At 43.4% G+C, this 11,900-nt stretch overlaps 1 protein-coding gene across 1 annotated transcript in view; it reads left to right on the forward strand.

Moving 5' to 3' along the window:
- The window catches only part of FAM186A (family with sequence similarity 186, member A), a 78,277-nt gene that overhangs the window by 48,038 nt on the left and 18,339 nt on the right, over positions 1 to 11,900 (forward strand). Inside the window, exons 3-5 of the mRNA XM_011936286.1 lie at positions 343 to 513; positions 4,986 to 8,630; positions 8,736 to 9,723. Coding sequence (XP_011791676.1) covers positions 343 to 513; positions 4,986 to 8,630; positions 8,736 to 9,723 — 4,804 coding nt within the window. The remainder of the gene's footprint in view (positions 1 to 342; positions 514 to 4,985; positions 8,631 to 8,735; positions 9,724 to 11,900) is intronic.

Below are 11,900 nucleotides of genomic sequence, written 5' to 3' on the forward strand. Positions count from 1 at the left end.
TGAGTTGAAACAGTGCCACTGCACTCCAGCCTGGACAGAGCAAGACTCTGTCTCAAAACAAAACACACACACACACACACACACACACACAATTTTAGGTACCAAACCAGACACTTTTTAACCTGATTAATGTATTTATGTCTAAGACTTACTGTTTAGCCTTCTATTCCAAGTTTCTTCCTTTTTAATTTCTTCATAGAGAAAAGCCTCAGAATGGCAGTAACTGTGAGATACCTATATTCCCCAATTTACTATATAGTAGTTACCCAATATTATAAGCCTATGTAGCTATAGATATTTATTTTTCTGCATAAAAACGATATTTTTTTTACTCTCTTCAAGATGCCATTTTGTCTGAGATGACTCTAATGGATGTTGATGAACACCACCACTGGATAGCACAAATGGAGATGTTACCAGACATGTTAAAAGCTATTGAGAAAAACATCAAGATACTAAGCAGATTTAGTACATCTTTCCTTGATGAAAAGAAGAAACAAAAGAAAAAAATATGTAAGCATGCTTTATGATTTTGGAGTTGGAGTAGATGGAGTTTTTTTTTTTTTTCCCAGACAGTCTCGCTCTATCACTCAGGCTGGAGTGCAGTGGCCTGATCTCAGCTCAATGCAACCTCTGCCTCCAGGTTTCAAGTGATTCTCCTGCCTCCACCTCCAGAATAGCTGGAACTACAGACATGTACCACCACGCCTGGCTAATTTTTGAATTTTAATAGAGACAGGGTTTCACCATGTTGGCCAGGCTAGTGTCAAACTCCTGACCTCAAGTTATCCACCTGACTCAGCCTTCCACAATGCTGGGATTACAGGCATGAGCCACTGCACCTGGCCAAAAAAAAAACCAGCTTTATTAAGGCATAATTTACATGCATGTTAAGTATACAATTAAATGATTTTCTGTGTATTTACAGAGTTATGCAGTTATCACCACAATCTAATTTTATTTTTATTTATTTTAAATTTATTTACTAATTTTAATTTTCTTTTTTTTTTGAGACAGGGTCTCACTCTGTCACCCAGGCTGGAGTGCAGTGGTGAGATCTTGGCTCACTGCCACCTCCGCCTCTTGGGTTCAAGCGATTCTCGTACCTCAGCCCCTGAGTAGCTGGGATTACAGGCACCTGCCACCATGCCTAGCTAATTTTTTTGTATTTTTAGTAGAGACAGGGGTTTTACCATGTTGGCCAGACTGATTTCAAACTCCTGACCTCAAATAATCCACCAGCCTTGGCCTCCCAAAGTGCTGGGATTACAGGTGTGAGTCACCGCACCTGGCCAACAATCTAATTTTAGAACATTTCCATTATCCCAAAAAGATCCCTCATACTAATTTATAGTCAATCCTTATACCCATCAGCAGCACCAGACAGTCACTAATATATTTTCTTTCATACTACATTTGTTTTATCTGGACATTTCACACAAACAGAATCATATTATATGTGGTATTTTCTGTTTATTTTCTTTCAACTAGTATAATGTTTTCGAAATTCAGTCATGTTATAGGACACTTTGGTAATTTCTTTTCATTGTTAGTTTACATATGTTTGGATATACCACATTTTGTTTACCCATTCACCAGTTGATGTACATTTGAATTGTTTCCACTTTGGGGCTTTTATGAATAATGCCATTATTTACCCACTTATTTTGGGTAGATAGCTAGGAATCGAATTGCTAGGACATATGGTAAGTTTATGTTTAACTTTTAAAGAAACTCATAACTATTTACCAAAGCGACTGTACCATTTTACACTCTTATCAGCAATGTATGCAGGTTCCAATTTCTCCATTTCCTCAACAACACTTGTTATTGTCTTTTTTTTTTTTTTTTTTGACGGAGTTTCACTCTTGTTGCCCAAGCTGGAGTGCAATGGCGCAATCTCAGCTCACTGCAACTTCCGCCTCCTGGGTTCAAGCGATTCTCCTGCCTCAGCCTCCTGAGTAGCTGGGATTACAAGCATGTGCCACCATGCCCTGCTAATTTTGTATGTTTAGTGGAGATGGGGTTTCTCCATGTTGGTCAGGCTGGTCTCAAACTCCTGACCTCAGGTGATCCACCCACCTCTGCCTCCCAAAGTGCTGAGATTACAGGTACCCGGCCTCTGTCTGTCTGTCTTTTTATTATGGCCGTCCTAGTACATGGGAAGTGGTATCTCACTGTGGTTTTAGTTTGCATTTTCCTAATGGCAAATGATGCTGAGCGTGTTTCACATACTTATTAAGACATTTCCATATATTTTTTGGTGAAATATCTATTCAAATACTTGCCCATTTTTAAAATTGAGTTTTAACATTTCTTTTTGTTTTTGAGATGGAGTCTCACTCTGTCGCCCAGGCTAGAGTGCAGTGGTATGATCTCAGCTCACTACAACCTCCACCTCCCCGGTTCAAGTGATTCTCCTGCCTCAGCCTCCCAAGAGCTGGGATTACAGGAGCATGCCACCACACCTGGCTGATTTTTGTATTTTTAGAAGAGATGGAGTTTCACCATCTTGGCCAGGCTGGTCTTGAACTCCTGACCTTGTGATCCACCCTCCTCGGCCTCCCAAAGTGCTGGGATTACAGGCATGAGCCACCATGCCCAGTGGAGTTTTAACGTTTCTTTGTAGCTTCTGGATATAGGGTTTTTTTTTTCTTTTTGACAGGGTCTTGCTCTGTTGCCCAAGCTGGGGTGCATTGGTACAATAATAGTACATTGCTGCCTGGAGTTCCTGGGCTCAAGGGATCCTCCTGCCTCAGTCTCCTGAGTAGCTGGGACTACAGGTGTGTGCTACCACACCCAGCCAATTTTCAGAAACTTTTTGTAGAGACAGAGTCTCATCGTATTATCCAAGCTAGTCTCAAACTCCTGAGCTCAAATGATCCTCCTGCCTCAGCCTCCCCAAGTTCTGGGATTATAGGCATGAGTCACCATGCCTGGCTGGATATAAGTCCTTTATCAGAAAAGTGATTTGCAAATATTTTCTCCCTGCCTATGACTTGTCTTTTCATTTTCTTATGGTGTTTTTGAAGCCTAAAAATGTTTAATTTTGATGAAATCCAGTAAATGTATCAATTTTTTTTTTTATGAATCATGATTTTAGTATTGTACTAAGAACTCGTATCACACAGGGTTCAATAAGAGAACTAGTATGACATTATATATAATCCTTACATATATGTAGATTCCATTGCAATTGGGAAACATACTTTGTACGATTTTTATTTATTTATTTATTTATTTATGTATTTATTTATTTTTGAGACAGTCTCACTCTGTCACCCAGGCTGGATGCAGTGGCGTGATCTCGGCTCACTGCAACGTCTACCTCTTTGGTTCAAGAGATTCTTCTGCCTCAGCCGACGATGCCACTAGGCATGGGTTTTTCCAGGCTTTGCTCAAGTCAAATCATCCCCGTAGGCAGTAGAGTTGTCAGTCCTCACAGCCTGCCTCACTCTGGTAGAAGTTCCAGGCCATGGAGCTGGTGGTTGAGGATGGACGCAACTCCAAGTTTGCAAACTTTCACTGTTTGTTACTGAGGTTCAGTAGTTTTTCGTGAATAAATGCTTCTCAATGTGTTGTATACCTTTGGTCAATTTCAAAGTCTTAAAATGGTTGTTTTGGCAGTTTTGCCCAGTTTTATCTTTGCCTTTTGGGAAAAAAAAAAGATTGCTGATTTTCTCACTCAGCCATTCCGCAAATCTTTTCAAATGTGTGTCTTTTTCTTTTTCTTTTTTTTTTTTTTCAGACAGAGTCTCACTCTGTTGCCCAGGCTGAAGTGCAGTGGTGTGATCTCGGCTCACCACAACCTCTGCTTCCCAGGTTCAAGCGATTCTCCTGCCTCAGCCTCCCAAGTAGCTGAGACTACAGGCACCTGCCACCACACCTCGCTAATTTTTGTATTTTTAGTAGAGACAGGCTTTCACCACGTTGGCCAGGCTGGTCACGAACTCCTGGCCTCAAGTGATCCGCCTGCCTCGGCCTCCCAAAGTGCTTGGATTACAGGCATGAGCCATTGCGCCTGGCCAAATGTGTGTCTTTTTTATCTGTTGATTTCTGATAACTTTTGAAAGAACCAAGGCTAGCTTTGATTCAGAAAAAAGAGAAAAGAGAGACACGAATCTGAGAAAGAAAATGGAAAGCACTAGAATAACCAAAGCCAGAGAAAAGTTTTGTCTTGAATTACATCTTTTATTTTATGTACGTACATACGTATGTATGTATGTATGTATTTTGAGACGGAGTCTCACTCTGTCACCCAGGCTTGAGTGCAGTGGTGCAATCTTGGCTCACTGCAACCTCTGCCTCCTGGGTTCAAGCGATTCTCCTGCCTCAGCCTCTTGAGTGGCTGGGATTGCAGGCACGCACCACCACGCCTGGCTAATATTTGTATTTTTAGTAGAGACAGGGTTTCACCATGTTGGCCAGGCTGGTCTTGAACTTCTGACCTCAGGTGATCTGCCTGCCCCGGCCTCCCAAAAGTGCTGGGATTACAGGTGTGAACCCCAAGCCCTGGCCTTGTCTTAGATACATTATATCTAACCCCAAACTTGTAACTAAAATTAAGTAGAGGTCACAGCTGAATTCATGTCCTAAACTCTGGAGGTAGAAGTTCTAGGTGATTGCCAGGTGCTGTGGCTTGCACCTGTAACACCAGCAACTCAGTCAGGGAGGCCGAGGTGGGAGGATTGTTTGAGCCCAGGAAGTTGAGGCTGCAGTAATCATGCCACTGCACTCCAGCCTGAGAAATAAGGAGATCCCCTCTCAACAAAAAAGAAAGAAAAAGTTCTAGGTGATTGTGTGAAAAGAGTCATTCCTTTAGAAATAATACTGTTTATTTTAGAGCTAAAGTTTTCAGATTAATCTTTATCTTATATTTAATTAGTTATAGTTAATCTAGGCTAAATTCCTTAGGTTTAAACATAGATAGAACACAATGCAAAAGAAAAAAATGCAATCTCATTGTTTTATGTTTTTTTCTTCAGTATCTAGAGGTACTCTATGGAAATCTTGGAAAGAAAGAGTTATAAAACGACCTTCAACAGCCCATGCTTTAAGACCAGATCAGATGATTAGTGATCAATTTGCAACAAATACAAAGGTTTCAGAAATCCAAGGTATGCTACAGGAACTCATAGGCACCACAATGTTCAGTACATTGGAAAACAATGCTATTAAATATATATCGTCAACAATAGTAAACCTTTCTAAAGCTTTGAGTATGCTAAATGATGAATTAAAAGGTGTTAACTTCCAAAGTTCCACTGTGTGTGTACATGAGACAAGTGAAGCAGAAAAGGAGCTCTCTCTGAAGGTAATACAAGATCTCAGTAACGAAAATGAAATGCTTCAGCAGAAACTTCATGATGCAGAAGAAAAATGTGAACAACTTATTCGATCCAAAATTGTTACAGAACAAGTATATGCAATATTGTCCACATCATCAACCTTGAAAGTGTTACCTGGACCTTCTCCACAGTCATCCAGGGCCATTATCAAAGTTGGTGATACTGAGGACAATATGGACAATATTTTAGACAAGGAACTTGAAAATATTGTAGATGAAGTCCAAAGAAAAGAGACCAAGGACTCTGGGATAAAATGGGAGTCCAGTATTTCATATACAGCCCAAGCTGAAAGAACTCCAGATTTAACTGAACTGCAACAGCAACCTGTTGCTTCTGAAGATATTTCTGAAGATAGCACTAAAGATAACGTATCACTGAAGGAAGGTGATGTCTATCAGGAAGATGAGACTGACGAGTATCAGTCATGGAAAAGAAAGCACACAAAAGGCACACATGTATCTGAGACCTCTGGACCAAATCTGAGTGATAATAAAGGTGGACAGAAAGTCTCAGAGGCCAAACCTAGTCAATACTATGAGTTACAAGCACTGAAAAAGAAAAGAAAAGAAATGAAATCCTTTCTTGAAGACAAATCAAAGTCACCCACTGAAGCAAAAAGAAAACATCTCTTTTTAACTGAAACAAAGAGTCAAGGTGGCAAAAGTGGAACAAGTATGATGTTGGAGCAATTTAGGAAGGTCAAACGTGAATCTCCATTTGACAAACGCCCAACTGCAGCAGAGTTTAAAGTGGAACCCACCACTGAGTCGTTGGACCAAGAGCGCGAAGGTGAAATTAGCAGCCTAGTGGAGCCACTCGATATGATCCAATTTGATGATACCGCTGAGCCACAAAAAGGAAAAATAAAAGGAAAGAAACACCACATCTCTTCAGGAACTACCACAAGCAAAGAAGAAACAACCGAAGAGAAGGAAGTGTTGACCAAACAAGTCAAGTCTCATCAACTTGTTAAATCACTCTCAAGAGTGGCTAAAGAGACTTCAGAATCTACTAGAGTTCTAGAAAGTCCAGATGGCGAAAGTGAAAAGAGTAACCTCGAAGAATTTCAGAAAGCCATAATGGCTTTCCTAAAACAGAAAATTGATAACACGGGAAAGCCTTTTGACAAAAAGACTGTTCCGAAAGAAGAGGCGTTATTAAAAAGAGCAGAAGCTGAAAAACTAGGAATTGTAAAGGCAAAAATGGAGGAATATTTCCAAAAAGTGGCTGAAACTGTGACTAAAATCTTGAGAAAATACAAAGAGATAAAAAAGGAAGAACGAGTTGGAGAGAAACCTATAAAACAAAAAAAGGTAGTCTCATTTATGCCAGGATTGCATTTTCAGAAGTCACCAATTAGTGCAAAGTCTGAAAGCAGTACCTTCCTCTCACATGAGAGCACAGATCCAGTAATTAACAATTTAATGCAAACGATCTTGGCTGAAATAGAAAGTGAAAGAGATATTCCAACAGTCTCAGCAGTACAGAAAGACCACAAGGAGATGGAAAAACAAAGGTGGGAGCAATATTTGCAAGAGGGTCAAGAACAAATGTCTGGCATGAGTCTCAAACAGCAGTTCCTGGAAGAAAGAAATCTTTTGAAGGAGCACTATGAGAAGATAAGTGAGAATTGGGAAGAGAAAAAGGCACAGCTCCAGATGAAGGAGGGAAAGCAAGAACAACAGAAACAGAAACAGTGGCAGAAAGAAGAGATGTGGAAGAAAGAGCAAAAACAGACAACTCCAAAGCAGGCTGAGCGAGAGGAGAAGCAAAAGCAAAGAGGACAGGAGGAAGAAGAGCTTCCAAAGTCAAGTCTGCAGCGACTGGAAGAAGGGACCCGAAAAATGAAAGCACAAGGGTTGTTCTTGGAAAAGGAGAATGGACAGATGAGGCAGATTGAGAAGGAAGTGAAACATCTGGGGCCAAACATGAGAAGGGAGAAAGGGAAGGAAAAGCAGAAGCCAGAGAGAGGGCTGGAGGACCTCGAAAGGCAGACCAAAACAAAGGATCAGATGCAGATGAAGGAAACACAACGTAAAGAGCTAGAAAAACTGGTCACCCAAACTCCAGTGACATTATCTCCCAGGTGGAAGAGTGTATTGAAAGATGTACAGTGGTTATATGAAGGAAAAGAGTTTCATAGGAATCTGAAGACATTAGAGAATCTTCCTGATGAAAAGGAGCCCGTATCAATCACACTTACCCACTCCCCACAGCCCTCCTCGCCTGGAGCTCTTCCTATTTCTGGACAGCCTCTCACTAAATGCATTCATCTCACACCTCAGCAGGCCCAGGAAGTGGGGACCCCTCTCACCCCTCAGCAGGCTCAGGCCCGGGGGATCCCTCTCACCCCTCAGCATGCCCAGGCCCCGGGGATCCCTCTCACCCCTCAGGGGGCCCAGGAATTGGGGATCACTGTCACCCCTCAGCAGGCCCAGGAATTGGGGATCCCTCTCACCCCTCAGCAGGCCCAGGAATTGGGGATCCCTCTCACCCCTCAGCAGGCCCAGGAATTGGGGATCCCTCTCACCCCTCAGCAGGCTCAGGCCCTGGGGATCCCTCTCACCCCTCAGCAGGCCCAGGCTCAAGGGATCCCTCTCACCCCTCAGCAGGCCCAGGCCCTGGGGATCCCTCTCACCCCTCAGCAGGTCCAGGCTCAGGGGATCACTCTCACCCCTCAGCAGGCTCAGGAATTGGGGATCCCTCTCACCCCTCAGCAGGCCCAGGCACTGGGAATCCCCATCACCCCAGTAAATGCCTGGGTGTCAGCTGTCACTCTTACTCCTGAACAAACCCAGGTTTTGGAGTCCCCTATCAACTTAGAACAGGCTCAAGAACAGTTATCGAAGTTAAGGGTTCCTCTCACCTTAGATAAAGCCCATACCTTGGGATCGCCCCTCACCCTTAAGGAAGTTCAGTGGTCCCATAAACCATTTCAGAAACCGAAGGCTTCTCTCCCCACTGGGCAATGCATCATATCAAGATTGTCTCCAAGCCTTAGGCTGTCCCTGGCATCATCAGTTCCTATTGCTGAGAAGTCCTCTATATTGCAGATATCAACGGTTCCCCTCAACCAAGGCCCCTTTGCCCCTGGGAGGGCCCTAGAAATGGGGATTATTTCTGAGCCTGGGAAGCTTGGGGCACCACAGACTCTTTATTCCTCTGGACAGATCCTGATATGCGGAGGTCAATCCACTTCTGCGCAGTTCCCGGCACCACAGGCCCCTCCCACCCCTGGGCAGCTGCGAATATCTGGGGCCCCTCCCACTCCAGGGCAGCCCTTTGAACTGGAGGCCTTTAGCTCTAGGGAGCTTTTCGTAACTAGGGCCTCTCTGACTCCTCCGCCACCTCAGATGTCAAACGCCCCTCTTGCCCCCAGGCAGCGTCTTATAGCTGGAGTCCCACCCACTTCTGGACAGATTCCAAGTCTCTGGGCTCCTCTTTCTCTTGGGCAGCGCTTAGTTCCTGAAGCCTCTGCCATCCCTGGGGACCTCCTGGAATCTGGACCCTTAACCTTCTCTGAGCAGCTCCAGGAATTCCAGCCTCCTGCCACTGCTGAACAATCTCCCTATCTGCAGGCTCCTTCTACCTCTGGGCAGCATCTGGCACCATGGACCCTTCCTGGGCGAGCTTCTTCATTATGGATCCCTCCCACCTCTAGACATCCTCCCACACTCTGGCCTCCCCCAGCCCCTGGAAAGCCCCAGAAAGTTTGGTCCCCTTCTGTTGCTAAGAAAAGATTGGCAATTATTTCTTCTCTGACATCTGAATCAGCACTGATCCATCCTCGTGCTCCAGCTTTCAAGGTAGCTCAAGTTTCTTTCACCACTAAGAAGTTCCAAATGCCGGAGGTCTCTGACACTTCTGAAGAAACCCAGATACTTCGAGATCCTTTTGCTATGGAATCATTTAGAACATTTCAGTCCCATCTCACCAAATACAGGACCCCAGTATCCCAAACCCCTTACACTGGTGAAGGGGCCCTTCCCACTCTCATGAAGCCTACATCACTATCTTCTCTCACTACTCTACTCAAAACATCACAGATTTCACCTTTGGAATGGTACCAGAAATCCCGATTCCCTCCTATAGACAAGCCCTGGATACTGAGTTCAGTTTCAGGTACCAAGAAACCCAAAATAATGGTGCCCCCTTCCTCTCCTCAAGAACTTGAAGAAAAGAGGTATTTTGTTGATGTGGAGGCTCAGAAGAAGAACCTGATACTATTAAATCAGGCTATAAAAACTTGTGGACTCCCTTCACAGCTGCACACAACGGCTAGGACTGTCATAATTGAGCTACTTCATACGGACACGGTTCAGTTGGGATACCTATTCCGCAAGTACATTGCCTATAGGCTGATCCTGTATGCCAGGTAGATACAATTATTATATGTCTAGTTTTCTGGTTTAGTTCTGATTGCAAATATTTTCTGTCATTGTCCCAGAAGTATATTCATATTTGTCAGACCATATGTTCTAAAAGACTGTCTTATATAAGGTCTATGAGAAGGAAGCCTGTTTAAGATAGCAAAAGGAGATATATTTTTTGGAAAATAAGAAATGACATATAACATGATCCATTTCATCTATATATATCTCCAGCAGAGAAGCCAAGTATATTTTGTGGATCATGGTTGGTCTCCAAAATATCAACTTCAAAAGTTTAGAGATGCTTTCCACTTATTCTGAATTTCTTTCATCATTTTTGGTTCACCAGAAATGTATGATTTTTAAAATGGGAGATGGCATAAAAAAGAATGAGACCAGGGATGGTGGCTCATGCCTGTAATCCCAGCATTTTGGGAGGCTGAGGCAGGTGGATCATTTGAGGCCAGAAGTTCAAGACCAGCCTGGCCAACATGGTGAAATCCTATCTCTGCAAAAAAATACAAAAATTAGACAGGCATAGTTGCGTGCACCTGTAATCCCAGGATTACTTGGGAGGCTGGGGCAGGAGAATCACTTGAACCCGGGAGGTGGAGGTTGCAATGAGCTGATCGTGCCACTGCACTCCAGCTTGGGTGAGAGAGTCAGATTCTGCCTCAAAATAAAATAATAATAATAATAAAAAGAGATCCTGCCATTTGCAACAACATGGATGGAACTAGAGGTCATTATGTTAAGTGAAATAAGCAGGGCACAGAAAGACAAACTTCACATGTTCTCACTTATTTGTGGGAGCTAAAAATTAAAACAATTGAACTAATGGACATAAAGAGTAGAAGGATGGGACAGGTGCAGTGACTCACACCTGTAATCCCAGCATTTTGGAAGGCTGAGGGGAGAGGATCACTTGAGCCCAGGAGTTTGAGACCAGCCTGGACAACAAATTGAGACCCTGTCTCTACAAAAAAATACAAAAAATTAGCTGGGCATGATGGTGCATGCCTGTAGTCCCAGTTACTCAGGAAGCTCAGCGTGGAGGATCACTCAAGCCCCAGGAGTTCGAGACTGCAGTAAACCAAGATCGCGCCACTGCACTCCAGCCTGGGTGACAGAGTGAGACCCAGTCTCAGGAAAAAAAAAAAGAGAAGGATGGTTACCAGAGGCTAGAAAGGGTAGTGGGGGTGGGGGGAAAGTAGAGATGGTTAATGGATACAAAAAAATAGAATGAATAAAATCTAGCAATTGAAAGCACAACAGGGTGACTATAGTCAATAATAATGTAATTGTACATTTAAAAATAACAAAGAATATAATTGGATTATTGGATTGTTTGTAACACAAAGGATAAATGCTTGAGGCAGTGGATACCCCATTTACCCTGATATGATTATTATACATTGCATGCCTGTATCAAAACACCTCCTGTACCCCCAAAATATATATACCTACTGTGTACCCACAAAAAAATTTTTTAATGAAAAAAAAAAGGCTCACATCTGTAATCCCAGCACTTTGGGAGGCCGAGGCGGGCAGATCACGAGGCCAGGAGATCGAGACCATCCTGGCTAACACGGTGAAACCCAGTCTCTACTAAAAATACGAAAATTAGTCAGGCATGGTGGTACCTGTCTGGAATCCCAGCTACTTGGGAGGCTGGGGCAAGAGAATTGCTTGAACCCAGGAGGCGGAGGTTGCAGTGAGCCATGATTGAGCCACTGAACTCCAGCCAGGGGGGCAGAGCAAGACTCCATCTCAGGAAAAAATAAAAAATAAAAAATAAACAGAAAAGAAAAATAAAAAAATACAAGTAAATACAGGCAGGGTGCAGTGGCTGATGCCTGTAATCCCAGCACTTTGGGAGGCCAAGGCAGGTGGGTCATTTGAGGTCAGGAGTTCGAGACCACCCTAGCCAACACAGTGAAACCTCATCTCTATTTAAAAAAACAAAACAAAACAAAAAATCAGCCTGGCTAACATGGTGAAACCCCGTCTCTACTAAAAATACAAAAATTAGCTGGACGTGGTAGTGGGTGCCTATAATCCTAGCTACTCAGGAGGCTGAGGCAAGAGAATCGTTTGAACCCAGGAGGCGGAGGTTCTAGTGAGCTGAGATCGCGCCATTGCACTCCAGCCTGGGCAATGGGGCGAGACTCCATCTCAAAAA

This window comes from Colobus angolensis, unplaced genomic scaffold, assembly GCF_000951035.1.
Source record: "Colobus angolensis palliatus isolate OR3802 unplaced genomic scaffold, Cang.pa_1.0 Scaffold151, whole genome shotgun sequence".
In the NCBI taxonomy this organism is placed as follows: domain Eukaryota; kingdom Metazoa; phylum Chordata; class Mammalia; order Primates; family Cercopithecidae; genus Colobus; species Colobus angolensis.